Consider the following 15951-nt stretch of genomic DNA (forward strand, 5'->3'; position numbering starts at 1 on the left):
GGTCTCCTCTGCCTTGGTCATTTATACCGGCTGCCATCAGAAGGTAACACCCACATTTAGGGTGTGTCTTCGGCTTTAGATGATCCAATCAAGAAGTTCTCTTTCATTTCAGTTAATCTCAGATCAAATCAAGTTGACACCCAGGATTAGCCATCACAGCAGCTAACAACTGCCCGTATCCAGTTACAGGGGATCCAATAGCTTCTTTTGTCCTCCACGGGCATTGCATGACACGGGTGCACTTACCCTACATGCAGGCATAACACTCATACACGTAAAAAATAAAAATAATAAAATATTTTTAAAAATTTTTTCTTAAAAAAATATTGGCAGATGGGTCAGGGAAAGCCTGCCATATGGAGGTCAGAGAAAAACCTGCAGGAGTTGGTTCTCTCCTTCTACCATGTGAGTCCCAGGGGCTGAACTCAGTCATGCTCCGCAGCAAGCACCTTTACCAGCTGAGCCATCTTGGTACCAAGAAATACTTTCTGTTTAGAAATGTTTAAAGGTCATGATTACACTTAGGTGACCATCAAAAGATATATGTGCTTTCATATCTCAAATTCTTTATGAATTTATTGATACGATTTTTAAAGATCTAGGTATCAGGCATAAAATTGTAATACAAATGTCATTCCAAATTATATATTAGATTTAATTATGCTTATGTTAGCCTTTTGTAAATTTTCTAATGGTTCATAATATTTGCCTCTTACTTATGAAGATCCTTGCTTATGGGGTATCTGGTTGTTTGAATGAGAATATTCCTCCAAAGGCTCCAAGTATTTGGACATTTTGTCCCCATTTGGTCATGTTGTTTTGGGAGGTCTTATAAGGTATGGCCATGTTAGAGGAAGCACATCACTGCAGGTGGGCTTAGAGAGTTCTCAACAGATCTTGCCAGATCTCCAGTCATTCTCTGCTTCCTATGCCTGCTTGAAGATGTGAGTGCATAGCTTTTACACCCTACTCCAGCCACCTCTGCCTCTATGCCTCCCTGCCATGATGGACTCTTGCCTCTTTGGAACCATAAGCTAAATAAACTCTTCCTTTTATAAGTTCCCTTGGTCATGGTGTTTCTATCACAGCAACAGAAATGTGACTAATATACTCATTGGCACCAGAGAGTGGGCTGTCAGCTGTAAAGAACCCGGCCATGTGGGTTTTTGGAGGAGTGTTGAAGACTTGGAAGTTTGGGCTAGAAAAGCCGTTGATTGCTGTAAGCAGAGCTTAACAGGCCATTCTAATAGCCCTTGGAAGAAAGTAGTGCTGAGAACAATGTAGTTCCAGGGGAAAACAAGGACTTAAAGAGCAATTGGGGTGTTTTGGCAAAGAGTCTGACTGGAGTCTTGCCCGTAGCCCAAAATCTTGCTTGAGGCTAAGTTGAAAAGCAATGGACTAACTTACTTGGTAGGGGATGCTTCAAGACAGTCAACATAGAAATGGTGGTGTGGGTATTAATTGTGAAAATTATGCAGATCTACAGTGAGAAAGAGCAAAGGGGGCAGAAAGAATTACGGAATGTACAGTTTGGGTTGAAAAGGAGCACTAGGAAGATAAATGTTGGAACCAAGGCATTTGCTGAAGAGGAGAATCCCTTTGATAAGGGGATTAAAGTGATTAAGGAGAGGCCTACAGGTTTGCACTTAAACAATAGAGAGAGTCCCTCCAGGGCAAGACCACACCCGTCCAAGCTTCCAACTTGTGAAAGGAGAATTCTGCAGGGGATTTCTACTAGAAAACTACTGAATAGAAAAGCTGAAAAAATGGATAAAGTGGACTGCCATTCATCCCAAAATTGCAGCCAGACTTGGCAGTGTCCTTCACATAGTGCTGACTTTAGAGGCATGAAACATGCAAGAATGAAGGTATCATCAGTTCTTCCTCTGTGGTTTCAAAGAGCCACCAAGGCCAGGGAGTGTGCAGAAGTGTTGTCCCTGCCTAAAGAAGGCCCTGGAAGGCCAAGAGGCCCTGAAAGGCCATTTCATGAAACTGTGAAGGTGAAGCCTCGTAGGCAGTGGAGACCCCAAGAAGAGGTTCAAGATACCAAAGCTGTGAGACAGTTGCCAAGGAAAGCTGCATACAGAGAGTGGCACTAGCCCAAAAGAAAGCTGTATGGTGCACACAGCAAAGCTGGAGGGGCTGAGCCACCTAAGCCCTTTGAAAGTAAAGTCCCAGGAGTTGACATTGAGCTACTGTATTTGATGTTTGCCCTGCTGGTTTTCGGTCTTGTTTTGGTCTGGTATTTCCTCACTTTGCCTCTATTCCTCCCTTTTGGAATGGGAATGTGTATTCAGTTCCACTGTATGTTAGGAGTATGTAATTTGTCTTTTGATTGTACAGGGGCTTACAGTTAAGAGATTGCCCTGAGTCTCAGAAGAGACTTTGAACTATGGACTTTTGAATAATATTTTGACTGGTAAAGACTATGGGGACTTTTAAGCATAGAATAAATGTATTTTGCATTTTATATGTTAATGAGCATATGGGGGCCAGGGAGTGGAATATGGTGATTTGAATGAGAATGTCCCCCATAGGCTCCAAGTATTCGGACATTTTGTGCCCAATTGGTTATGTTATTTTGGGAATTCTTACAAGGTGTGGCTATCTTAGAGGAAGCACATCACTGGGGGTGGGCTTAGAGAGTTCTTAAGCCTTGCCAAATCTCCAGTCATGCTCTGCTTCCTGTGCCTGTTTCAGGATGTGAGAGCTTAGCTTCTGCTCCTACTCCAGCACCTCTGCTGCCGTGCCTCCCTACCATGATGGACTGACTTTTGCCCATTTGGAACCATAAGCTAAATAAACTCTTCCTTTTAGAAGTTCCCTTGGTCATGGTGTTTCTATCACAGCAACAGAAAAGTAACTAATACAGTGTCTTTACTCCATGGCTAGTTATGAGAAAAATTAATCTATTACATCTTAATAATATGTGCTTATAAATAATGAAATGAAAAGGAGAGGGTTGACATTTTAATGTAAATAGTCTAACACAGCAGATGCAGTTACTCTTTTCTCTAGATCTTATATTCTTTTAGCAAAGAATTTTCTGGGAAAGGGTCATTCATTTACATATTTCTACTCTTCTCTCACACATCACAAAAGATATGAATGCAGGTCAGTACTTTTTATGCTCTAATGCCAATGTGGCAAAATGAGTCATTTTAACTGACATTAAAGAAAGGCAAAGTTCTTTCTAAAAAAAAGTTTATTCCTTTTTAAGTGTTACTTTTCAATTATTTTAAGAATATGTAAGATCAATACCTAATTTTTTATTTTCTAAAAAGATGAAACCTAGGATTTTCATTTTCACAGAGGATAGAACAGTAAACTCAGTGGAGAAGGTACTCTGTAATATGAAGGAGCAGCATCCTTGAGAGTTAGGGAAATCAGAATCTGGACAGTGTCAACTGAAACTTGCCATATTTAAAGCTCTGAAACTGAACAGTATATTGTGAAGTTAAGATGCACTGGATGTCTGAAGAACAAAGAAAACTAACATTCCCTGCTGTAATGCTTGCTTGTTTTGTTTGTTTTTGTCCTTTCCCCATTTTCAACATTAATAGTACAAATATCAATGTAAATATATTATTTGTGTGAATGTTTACATGTAGATTACATAATATTCTGCCTATCTAAAGATACTCATATCCTAAAATTCTTATGGTTTGATGTGTGCTTATTAATGTCACTTCTTGTTAAAGTGGATTTTACTGGAAAATGTGTATCATTTGGCAGAAATAATCTTTCTACTCTGTACTAGGATATGTTTCCATGACTTCTACATTACACCTCATCATAGTTTAAACATCTTACTAGTTTTTGTTCTTTTGAGTTGTATTCTTAAGTAGCTATCATTTTATTGGCTTGTCAGAATACCAGTGCTACAGTCCCTGTGTAAAACATACTAACGCTGGGCTGGAGAAATGGCTCTGTGGTTAAATGCACTGGCTGCTCTTGCAGAAAAACTGGGTTCAGTTCCCAGTACCCACATGGCAGCTAACAACCATCCATAACTCCAATTTCAGGGGGTCCTCCATGGGCACAGCATGATGTAGGTGTACTTACATACATGTAGTCATAACACACACATAAAATAAAAATAAATTTTAAAACTTAAAAAATATTGCTGCCTGAAGAATATTGAGACCACCTCCCCTTAGGCTCCCCTCACTTTTCTGCTTCCCTTCAGATTTCTAAGCTTCCAAGGGTCAGGTGTGAATGTTGCTACTTACAAAGATCAGCTACATTTATATTACATTTAATTGATTTATTATTTAATTGTGAAGAAATTGAAGTTGGAGACCGAGTTGCTCTATAACACAATATGAAAAGAAAGTCACTTTCTTAAATGCTGTTTATTTATGTGAGCAAATGAATAGAAAAGTAATATGCTTAAGTAATTTTCTAGAGAGGTTTTATGCTCAGATTTCTTCAAAAGTATCTTAATAGATTATTTTGGAGAAACCTACAAACTCTTTTATCATTAATTACTTTTTAAAATAATAACTGACCTATTATTAGCACTTTTGATTGCATCCAGTAAGAGAGCTCTATTACAGTTTTGAAAGCTGTTTTGGCTCTAATGAGTTGGTTTGTGGAGAAGCTATGGTAAATACACTGTCATAAACTTCAACACCTTTGACTTCTAGTCATCTTCTGTGGGCCTCCCACTATCTCTGTTAGCCTTTCTGTGCTCTGGCCCCTAAAGATACATATTGACTTCTTAATCTTTATGATGGAATAGTGTGATATCTTATTTAGGAAAATAAATGGAACTTTTTCATCTAAACCTGAAGTGTACATTTTTCCACATTTACAGTCACCTCAACCAGAAAACCCAGTTTGAAAATCCAGTGGAGGAAGCCAAAAGGAAAAAGCAGCAAGGACAGACTGAAATTGGTCCTGCAAAACCAGGTAAAACTTCTTGATCTTTTCTTCTAAGAATAAAATGTGAAATAATGTATAGTAAGTTAATAAAAGTGAGTGTGAACTTTTTATTGCTAGATCTTTACAGTTCAACAAAGTATGTCTAAGTTTTGCCACTGTAAAAGATACAATTAATCTTTTAGACTGGGTGTGGTGGTACACATCTTTAATCCCAGTACAGGCAGAAGCACGCAGATCTCTGTGAGGCCAGCCTGGTCTACATAGTGGTTCCAGGACAGCTGGGGCTGCAGGAAGACCTTGTCTCAAAAAGATAAAAAAAATATATATATATATCTGAATATTGTGAGAGTACGAGATTTTGAGGTTTGGTTTTGGAGATTAGATTATTTCTTTATATTTTAGGCCAGGTCAATATTAGATCTCTATTTCTTTATAGCTTTTCCTGAATTAACTGCTTCAGTTTAGTGTCTTAATCATTAAGCATCCTCCATTAATCAGTATTAGTCAATACTAAGTAAATCTACCAAATTATTTGCCATTAACTATCATGTAGATGATAGGTATTGGTCATATTAGAATCACTGAGAAGATATTTTAAAACTACATGAAGTTTTGGTTTGTTTGTTTGTTTATTTATTTATTTATTTATTAATATTATGCCTGCATGTGTGTAAGTGCACCAATGTCATGCAGTGCCTGCAAAGGACAAAAGAGGGTGTCAGATCCCCTGGAACTGGAGTTAAGGTCAATTATTAGCCACCATGTGGGTGCTGGGATTCGAACCCAGGTCTTCTGCAAGAACAGCTAGTGTTCTTAACCATTGAACCATCCATCTCTCCAGCTCAAAAACTACATGAAGTTTTAATGCACCTAATCATGTTTTTGGAAAAGCTGCTCAGGAAGTTCTTGATGTTATTCATGCCTCCCTGTCTCCCGCCTTTTTTCCATGTGTCATTAATAACTAAGGGTCTGTTTGCTTGTATTTTAGTATATAGTATGACCCATTTCTGTAGTCTGTGAAAAAAGTTCTTTCTTTTAGCTACTCTTCAGAAACAAAGGCCCCTTTCTTAAGATTTGCATATGGCTTAGCAAATACATTGAGTTTAACAGATTATATTTTATTACTTCTTGAATGCCCAGTGTTTCACTCATCACATGATATTCAAAAATGTTTGTGTTTAGTACAGTTCTTACCCCGAAGAATTCATAGTCTGATAGAAATGATCACAATATGTGGTAAGATGTGTTATTCTAGAATAGTAGTTAAATGTGCTGGCTAAGAAGCAGGCTTGAATCTCAAGTGTGTAACCTTGTGTAAATTCCCTAACTTCATGCCTCTGTTTTCTTATCTATAAAATAATAATATGAAGTTATGTCCTTCAAGAAGAAACTACTGTTACACACTATATGTTTATATAAATTAATGCATATAAAATGATTATAGGACTGGAGAGGTGACTCAGCAGTTACGAGCACTGGCTACTCATGCAGAAGAGCCAGGGATGGATCCCAGCACCCACATGGTGGCTAGCAACCATCCCTAACTCCAGTTCCAGTGTATTCTGTGCCCTCTTCTGACCTCTGCTGGCATTTCATGACACCAATGCACTTACATACATGCAGACAATACACACTTAAACATAAAAATAATAAATATTGCTTAAAAAATAATTGTTATATGGTATGTGGTAATCAATGTGATAGCTTTCATCATTATTAATGGTATGGTAATCACCCTTTATCTGCTGGGAGTACATCCCAAGATCTCTAGTAGATGCAGTAGAGGTGAATAATATTAAGCCTTATATAAATTGTGATATGTGTGTGTGTGTGTGTGTATATATATATATATATATATACACACATATATATGTATATGTATATATATATATGATAAACTTTAACCTTTTCACTTAATGGAAACTCTTAACTATTTTTCTTTTTCAAAAAATATTTTATTTTTATTTTATGTGTATGAGTGTATTGCCTGCATGTACAGCACCCATGTCGTGCAATGCCCTTGGAGGTCAGAAGAGGGTGTCGGATCCCCTGGAACTGGAGCCTCAGACGATTGTCAATCGCCATGTGGGTGCTGGGAATTGAACTGAGGTCTTCTACAAGACCAGTCAGTGCTCTTAACTGCTGAGCTGTTTCCAACCCCAACTTTTTATCTTTGGTATAGCCAAATCACCAGCATCATTATTCTTGGGCTTGGGGCTATTATTAAGTAAAATAATGATTACTTAGATATGCACACTGTAATCCAAGAGTTGATCTGATAACCCAGATGGCACTTAACCAAGTGGGTAGCATGGATACCTGGACAAAAGGATGGTTCATGTCCCAGATGAAATGGAGCAGGATGGCACAAGATTTCATCACATTACTCAAAACAGTGTACAGTTTAAAATTTACAGTTTATTTCTAGAATTTTCCATTTAATATTTTCAGAATACAGTTGACTATAAATGAAATTATAGAAAGCAAAGATGTGAATGGGGGATAGGAGTACTGTTATGGACTGTGGATGAGGGAGAGTCAGTACAGAGAAGGCAGTGAAGCACAGAGAAAGCAGCTGCTCTTTACCTTTCAGATATTATCAAAGGACCCTATAAAAAAGAAGTAATTCACTAGCTGCTCCCTTATAAATAAGAATAATCTATTTAATTATAAAAGTAAATAAGTTTAAGTTTATTGACTTAACTTCTAACTGTTCTGTACCTTAAGAGTCTCCGTGGTTTTCTTTCCTTTATGGTTTGTTGTTAACTGTTTTCTACTTATTGGAGGTCAGCTTTGAGGACTATATTCAGTGTAATTATTTTTGTTTGCAAATCTGTTTCTCATTTTGACCCAGATGTGGAAAAATCTCACTTTACTCGAGATCCATCCCAACTTAAAGGTTTCCTTGTTCGCGCATCCCTGAAAAAAAGCTCAATGGGATTTGGTTTTACCATTATTGGTGGCGATAGGCCTGATGAATTCTTACAAGTGAAAAATGTGCTAAAAGATGGTCCTGCAGCTCAGGATGGGAAAATTGCACCAGGTAACAAAGTACTGATACTCTTAACATGAATTATAATGAAGTTTTGTGTGTGTGCATATGTGTGTTGTATATGAAGAGAATAAACTATAGAATTGAAGCATGAGGTTCCTATATTAAAATAGTTTATCCCCAAAATTAAGTGCATTGCCATATTGGAAGAGGGGTGTTTTTATAGTAAGAACATATTAGAGAAAACATATTTTTATTTATATTTTGGAATATTTTTGTTTAATTTTTAGATAATCCTTTGTATGTAAGGAATTACATACTTACTAACCATCTCAGAAGACCATTTGATTGTTTGATAATCTTTGATTACATACCATACTTTTATAGCCATTTAATATCTACTTACAATCATTTTTCAAAAATAGTGCATTGAAATATTTTTAGTGATAGCAAACAAATTTTTATATTCCATAGTTCTTATCCGCTTTTACATTTCCTCCTTGGTCTTACTGGTGGTTAGTAAAATTCAGTTACTATGTTAACAATTATAGACACAAAGGGCTAGAGAAATGACTCAGCATTAAGGGCACACTGACTGCTCTTGCAGAGGACCCAGGTTTGATCCCAGCACTCACATGGGGATTGACAACCATCCTTAACTCCAGTTCCAGGTGATCTGCCACCCTCTTCTGATCTTTGCAGGCACTGCATGACATGGGTGTACTTACATGCAGGCAATACACCTGTATACATAAAAAAACAATAAATGATGTATTTTTATAAAATTACTGAACTTATCTCCATCAAAGTCTTTTTAAAACTATTTAATTTATTTATGTATTTATTTGTCTTTTTAAGACAGGGTCTCTTTGTAGCCCCTGCTGTCCTGGAACTCAATACATAGACCAGGCTGACTTTGAACTCACAGAAATCCACCTGCCTCTGCCTGTCAAGTGCTGGGATTAAAGGCATATGCCATATTTTTATTTTTTAAATGTGTATGAGTGTATTGCCTGCATGTAGGTAGGTGTACCCAAGTCGTGAACTACCCATGGAAATCAGAAGAGGATGTCAAATCACCTGGAACTAGAGTTAAAGAAGGTTGTTAGCTGCCATGTGGGTGCTGGGAATTGAACCTGGGTTCTCTGCAAGAGCTGTCAGTGCTCTTAACTGCTGAGCCGTCCCTCCAACCCCAAGATCATAATCTTAATAGAGGAGGTTTTCTTTTTAGTTCTCAATTTTAACCTTTCCAACATTTTTCCTTGAAATATATCTCATAGCCCTTTTTTTTTTTTTTTAATAGAAGGAAGAGTTTGAGCTTATGATCCCAGGGGAATTATAGTCCGTCATGGCAGGGAGGCATGGTGGCAGGAGGTGGCTGAAGTAGAAGGCAGAGTGCTCACATCTTTAAACAGGCATAGAAAGCGAGAGCCCCATAGCTTTTATATATATGCTGCCAAAAATTCATAATGTAATTTTTCATTCACCTAAAACTATTAGCTAGTTTGCAATACTTCTTTGAAGATTTTAGGAACTTTTTTAGGAACCTTCACCCGGGGTGAAAAGTCAATACTTTGTTTCTGATTAGCCTAATTTCTATATCCCCTTAGATTATGAAACATATGTCTACAAAATGAACATTTTTGACATTATGCATATTGATTTTTAAATTTGCATATAGTCAGAACAAATTAAAGCAAATTTATTTGTTAACTTCTTAAAATAATTATACAGAATCAATGCAAATGAATGAGAGAGCAGACAACAAATTTTAAAAGTCAAGGTTTTATTGAAATAAGTAGCCAACTGTTGAAAGTTTATTAGGATGATTCTACAAAATGAGAATAATATTGTAAAACAGGAAGACAAAAATCTTATAAGAATGTAGCTCACTTTTCAGTGCCTGAAAAATATACCCATTGCTTGTGGGTTTTGTTGTTGTTTCTTCTTTCATTTTTAAAAAATCAGGTTCATAATAAACACAGAGTCTCTATAGAAAAGATCCTAAAATAATGTAAGTTGATGACTTAATATCATTCCAATCTTGAGCATTTTTCAGATTAGATCGGATTTAAGTGACATTTAAGGATAGCCTGTTTATATAAGAAGCCAGTGGAGTTATGTGTACTAAATGCCTGCTCCACTGTATTGAGTTTTTTATAGCTACTTAGGAATGGCTCAAAGAGTACATAAATAATGGCAGTAAAATTTGCAGGATTTTGTTAAATAATGCTCTTGAATTTGAACTCCTATCCCTTTGCTGCTAAGATAATTAAGAATTTAGAGATTTAGGGGCTAGAGAGATGATTCTGGTTAAGAGTACTTGCTACTCTTCCATAAGACCCAAATTCAACTCCTAGCACCTAGGTTTGGTAACTCCCAACCATCTGTATCTCCAGCTCCATGGAATCCAGTACCCTTTTCCAGCCACCATGGATACTCATATATATGTGGTACACAGACATACAAAGAGACATAGAAAAATAATAAAAAGTTTTTTAAAGAAAGAATTTAGACATTTATGTATACTTTTTAGAGATAAGTTATAACAGAAAGATATGTATTGGAATCTCTCTTTTCAGTACCTAATGAGAGAGTTCCAGGATTCAAATTTAGTTGCTGTATTTGTTTTTGCCTTCCTACCAACAAAAAAAGAACTTATTTGGTGATTTTAATATTTTAACATGATTATATTTTGTCAGGTGATGTTATTGTAGACATCAATGGGAACTGTGTCCTTGGTCACACCCATGCAGATGTTGTCCAGATGTTTCAGTTGGTACCTGTCAATCAGTATGTAAATCTCACTTTATGTCGTGGTTATCCACTTCCTGATGACAGTGAAGATCCTGTTGTGGACATTGTTACTGCTACCCCTATCATCAATGGACAGTCATTAACAAAGGGAGAGTCATACATGAACCCTCAGGATTTTAAGCCAGGAGCAGTGGTTCTGGATCAAAATGGAAAATCAGGACAAATCTTGACCAGTGATCGTCTCAATGGTCCATCAGATTCAAGTGAACAGAGAACATCCCTGGCATCATCAGGCAACTCCCAGCCTGAACTGGTGACTATCCCTCTGATTAAAGGCCCCAAAGGCTTCGGATTCGCAATTGCTGACAGCCCAACTGGACAGAAGGTGAAAATGATACTGGATAGCCAGTGGTGTCAAGGCCTTCAGAAAGGGGATATTATTAAAGAAATTTACCATCAAAATGTGCAGAATTTAACACATCTCCAAGTGGTAGAAGTGCTAAAGCAGTTCCCAGTAGGTGCAGATGTGCCATTACTTATCTTGAGAGGAGGTAAGTAACACCACAAGGTGGAGTTTTCATGACCAAGCATTTATTATGTGTTCACTGTCCTCCCTTACAGGACAGTGTCTTTTACCAGCATACTTTACTGGTAGTCTGCATGTTCCTCATGGTTCTGTCTGCTTTTTTTGTAGCAGTATCTTTTTCAGCTGTGTGTTAGTTCTTAGTTCATTCATATCCATTATGAATATGATTTCTTTCCCATTATATTCTTTTTAAAATCTGATTTATGATTTTAATGATTAGAGTCGTGATGCTATGCTACATCAAATGAAATATATCCTCTTAATTTCATTTTCTGTTGATGACAATAATAGAAATTAACTCTTTCAGCCAATGGTGCTTCATCAGGAACTCTGCACCACACCACAGGTTTGTGATTGCTAATAACCCTGTGCATGAGTAAAACTTCAGGTGGTGTGTTAGCCTGTCCTGCAAAGGCAATCCTGATAGCTGGTGCTCATAAAGCTTTTATTTTAAGCTCTAGGTTCTGCCTGTAAATGGTAATTAAACCCTACAGTGCTTATCTGAAAGAAATGAGAATTTCATTTTTCAAGATCATCAGCTGACATGAACTGATCCTAGACATTATAGATCTGGTTTCAAGAACTAAAAGTCACATTTCAATAGACTTTCTCAAGTCCTTACAAATGAATGACTAGTGTTTTAAACAATGAAATCTAGTCCTTCTTCCTTCTTTGTATCCCTCTGGACTTAGTTTTTATTCTTGAGGCACATGAGCACTTTTCTTCTTAGAAGAATTTTTTACTTACTCTCATTTATTTGACTCATTTTGGTATCTTCTCTGGGTGGAATGGTACAGTATGCTCAGTCAGGTAAAAAAAAAAATCCCTTTGGGATGGGCTGAGGAGATGGCTCAATGGTTAAGAGATGAGGGCGGCATGGATAGGGGAATGGGTCTAGATTTTATTAGGAACTGTTATATGAAATTACAAAAGCTCAATAATTAGAAAAAAAGAATGCTCACTGAATAATCATGTGGACCAGAATTCATAATCTAGCACTCAAGTAATAAGCCAGGAGTCCTGTGCTTGCCTGTTATTCCAGCTCAGAAGGGGACGGAGACAGGAGGTTTACTAGGGCTTGATGGTTTCCAGCCTGAGAAAATGAGAGCCCCAGGTTCAGGGAGACACCCTGTCTCAAAGGAATAGGTGGAGAGTGATAGAGGAGGACACCCAGTGCTGTCTTCTGGCCACCTGAATGCATACAGATATGCACACAGATAAACAAGTAAATACAAATAAATCTTTGTGCCTGAAAGTTTAAAAAAAAAACAATAAAGAGATCAAGATTTTACATCCTATAGATTGTTATGTTTGCTGCCTCTCTACTTAGTGGTTGTAGGATTTAAGGAAGAATCTTAGTTGCCTTAGGAATGTTGTAAAATTGAAATGAGATAATATTTGTATAATACCTAACATACAGCTGGTACTGGATAAAGAATTTATTAGCCTACAGAAAGTTGTAAATAGTTTTATCATAGACATTATCAGTATAGTGGTCTAGGAATGTTTCCTCTGTTTTTAAAATTTGGCTCTTTTTTTTTTTCGTTTTTCTTTTTCTATTTTTTAGGTCCTCCTTCACCAACTAAAACTGCCAAAATGGTGAGTACTGTGATGATCCTCTAATGCTTTCCTCACACACTGAGAGAGGTGCTTGTTCCCCTCCTAAGAGCAGTTCCCTGCTGTGTTGATGGCTAGGAGAAGTCAGAGGCATGTTGCCCTAGGTTTGGATCTGAAACTCCAAAGAGTTGGTAGAAAAGTGCCCATGGGAAGGCTGGGCTAGCCTTCTTAAGTCTTACTACTGGAGGATCACTAGAGGCCCAAATTATCAAGTCCTGTCTACCAAGAAGTAAAATGAGCACACTGTAGAACTTATATAAAGATCCTTTGGTTTCAGAGGAGTCAATAAGAAGTAATTAAAGGAACAGATGGTAAACTATTCCATCTTCTTTCTGGTGCACAAAGAGAAGACATAATAGCTGATCATAACTTCACAGAGACTCAGATTTAGATGATCTCACATTTAGGCCTAAGCAAAACTTTCTAAAGTAATTGTGGCCTACTGAGCTAAATCTTCTTGTATCAATGTGATAGACTATTAGACCTGAAAGAAAGTCCTCTGGTATTCTTCTGAATAACTGGGTAGCCTATATAAAGACCTATACAAAGAAAATGGGCTTTAAAATGGTTGCACCAAGTAGTGCTACTGTTGAAGAAACTGTACTAGGCTTACATTTGTGGCTGTTTATGCAGATATAAAGCCAGTTAAATTTAAAGCCCTGACTTATTATAGTTTGGCCAATTTAGAGTCCTCAACCTTAAAATTGAAAGATGTTCTCCCATGATGAAAAGTCATAGATTTTTAAAGGAAAGGCCACATGGTATTAAATAGGTTAATTCTGTCCTACATACCAAGTCTGCAAATGCGCTGTTGTATGGATTAAAAGGGCAGAAACGTTCAGAGTCTGCTCTTTTTTATATAGATTATTTATACATTAGGTCCAGTGTAAACAGAAATTCTTCTTGTCCATTCAGCTGAGATTGTATTGTATTTTTCTACATTTCTTTGCTTCCTCTAGCAATCATTTTAGTTCCATATCTATTTTAGAATAGGTGTCTATGCAGCCATGGTAACGGCTACTGCTGTGTAGATTATAGGAGGCTCTAGTGACTTTTAACAGTGCTGTTAAAATCCTAGAGCATGTGCAGAAAGGGAACACTGTTGTCACCTTCCTGCCATCTGCCTGGGTCTGGGTCAGTGAAGTGTCCTCTGTGGCACAGCACTTCAGAATGACTCATCTTTCAGTACTCCCTTATAAACCACTGCCCCTGCATTCTTGCCAGTGTTAATTCTTTGTTAAACATGCCTATTGATCTTCTTCAACAAAAATTCAGGATAACAAAGATGATCTCAATTCTTATTTTAAGCTATATTGAATTTCATATTTAAAGGGACTGGAGAGATGGCTCAGCAGGTAAGAGCACTGGTTGTTCTTGCAGAGGACCTGGGTTTGATTCCCAGCACCCACATAGCGGCTAACAACCGTCAGTAACTCCAGTTTTCCAGGGGAATCCAACACCTTCTGACCTCTGCAGGCATTGCGCAATACAGATGCACTAATATACATGCAGACAATACACTCATACATATAAAAATTTAAAATTGCTGTCTTCTACCCACAGGCCTCTCTCCTGAGTAAGTCCATCACGCTCTCTGCGCCTTGACTCCCCCAGCCTCATTCACCATCCCATATCCCCCACCAGTCTCTCCTAGTTTGGGTGCTCACGTGCTCACATGCCAAGGAGCTCAGAAAGTAACCGACTGTGACTAGTAATAATCAGATATATAGAGATTAGAAATGCATGTGCATCTTAGTGTCAATTGTATTGAAAATGAATTTTCCTGTATGAAACTGTATTTTAATAGTGAAATGGAGATCTTTTTTAAAGTTTACAACCTCATTTAATTTTATGTCTTATAGGGTTTATACTGAGTACAATATTGTATAACTGTATTAATTCAACTGTAAACCTAAAAATTTACAGCCAGTTTTGAAGGAGATGCATCTTAGCTCTGGAAATTGTTATTGAATATGTCAATGCTGTTGTAATGAAATGCTTCTTCTGATTGTGTGTTTTTTAAATAAATAATTTTAAAAAACCAGCAAAACAAAAAAAATTTAAAATTAATAAAATAAATTTGTTGTTAAAGAAATCATTTGGAGATGGTTTAGCAGTTTAAAGGCACTTAGCTATGTAAGCCCAACAACTTGAGTTCTATCCCTAGAGCCCACAGTGACTCCCCAAAATTGTTCTCTGACCTCTACATGTATACCTGCAGTCAAACACCATGGATACACACACATAATAACAATTAATAAAATAATTGTGCTTGACTACTTTGGAAAAGGTTTTTTCTTTTTTTTTTTTTTTTTTTTTTTTTTTTTTTTTTGGTTTTTTTGAGACAGGGTCTCCCTATAGCCCCAGCTGGCCTGGAACTCACAGATATCTACCTGCCTCTGCCTCCCAAGTGCTGGGATTAAAGGTGTGCATCACCACACCCAGCCTACTTTCGGAAAGTTCTATGTGAAGAAAAAATAAAATCAAAACAATCTATTCTATTTTCCTTTTTCTGACTGCCCAGCATGGGGTATTTTCCTGTGATGTATCTTCATTGGCATCTTTAGAACATAAGTAGAGTTAACATGCCTATCCCATTTTCTTAGAATATGTTGTCTTAAACATCTTTACTGGAAATTAAATTTAGTCAGCAGGAGAAAGGGCTTATCCAGGATTGGTAAGATCTTATCTGAGCTACCACTCTCTTTATTTACTTTGTTCTATGTTCCTGTTTGTCTCCCTCTCAAATTCGATTTGTCTTGATGGTAGAGGAAAGGGCAAGATTCCTTAAACATAAGATTGAAGCTGTTTCACTGAATCACAGTAAACTCTTAGTAATAATATAAGTTAAGGGCTGGAGAGATGCCTTAGCAGTTAAGGAGCACTGGCTGATCTTGCAAAAGACCTGAGTTCCCATCCCAGCACCCACATGGCAGCTAACAACCATCCATAACTCCAGTTTCAGGGTCCAACACCCTCTTCTGACCTCTGTGGGCATTGCATACATGGGTGCACTTACACACATGAAGGCAATACACACTTACACATAAAATAAAATAATAAATATAGGGGCTGGAGAGATGGCTCAGCGGTTAAGAACACTGGTTGTTCT

At 37.2% G+C, this 15951-nt stretch overlaps 1 protein-coding gene across 3 annotated transcripts in view; it reads left to right on the plus strand.

The window, feature by feature from the left end:
* Magi3 (membrane associated guanylate kinase, WW and PDZ domain containing 3) overlaps positions 1-15951 on the plus strand; it is a 271037-nt gene that overhangs the window by 203045 nt on the left and 52041 nt on the right. For all 3 annotated transcript variants that reach the window (XM_029563987.1, XM_017798421.2, XM_017798420.2), the window contains exons 8-11: positions 4820-4914; positions 7742-7930; positions 10582-11187; positions 12790-12821. In XM_029563987.1, coding sequence (XP_029419847.1) covers positions 4820-4914; positions 7742-7930; positions 10582-11187; positions 12790-12821 — 922 coding nt within the window. The remainder of the gene's footprint in view (positions 1-4819; positions 4915-7741; positions 7931-10581; positions 11188-12789; positions 12822-15951) is intronic.

The sequence above is a fragment of the Nannospalax galili genome, unplaced genomic scaffold (assembly GCF_000622305.1).
Source record: "Nannospalax galili isolate Female #2095 unplaced genomic scaffold, S.galili_v1.0 scaffold475, whole genome shotgun sequence".
NCBI lineage: Eukaryota > Metazoa > Chordata > Mammalia > Rodentia > Spalacidae > Nannospalax > Nannospalax galili.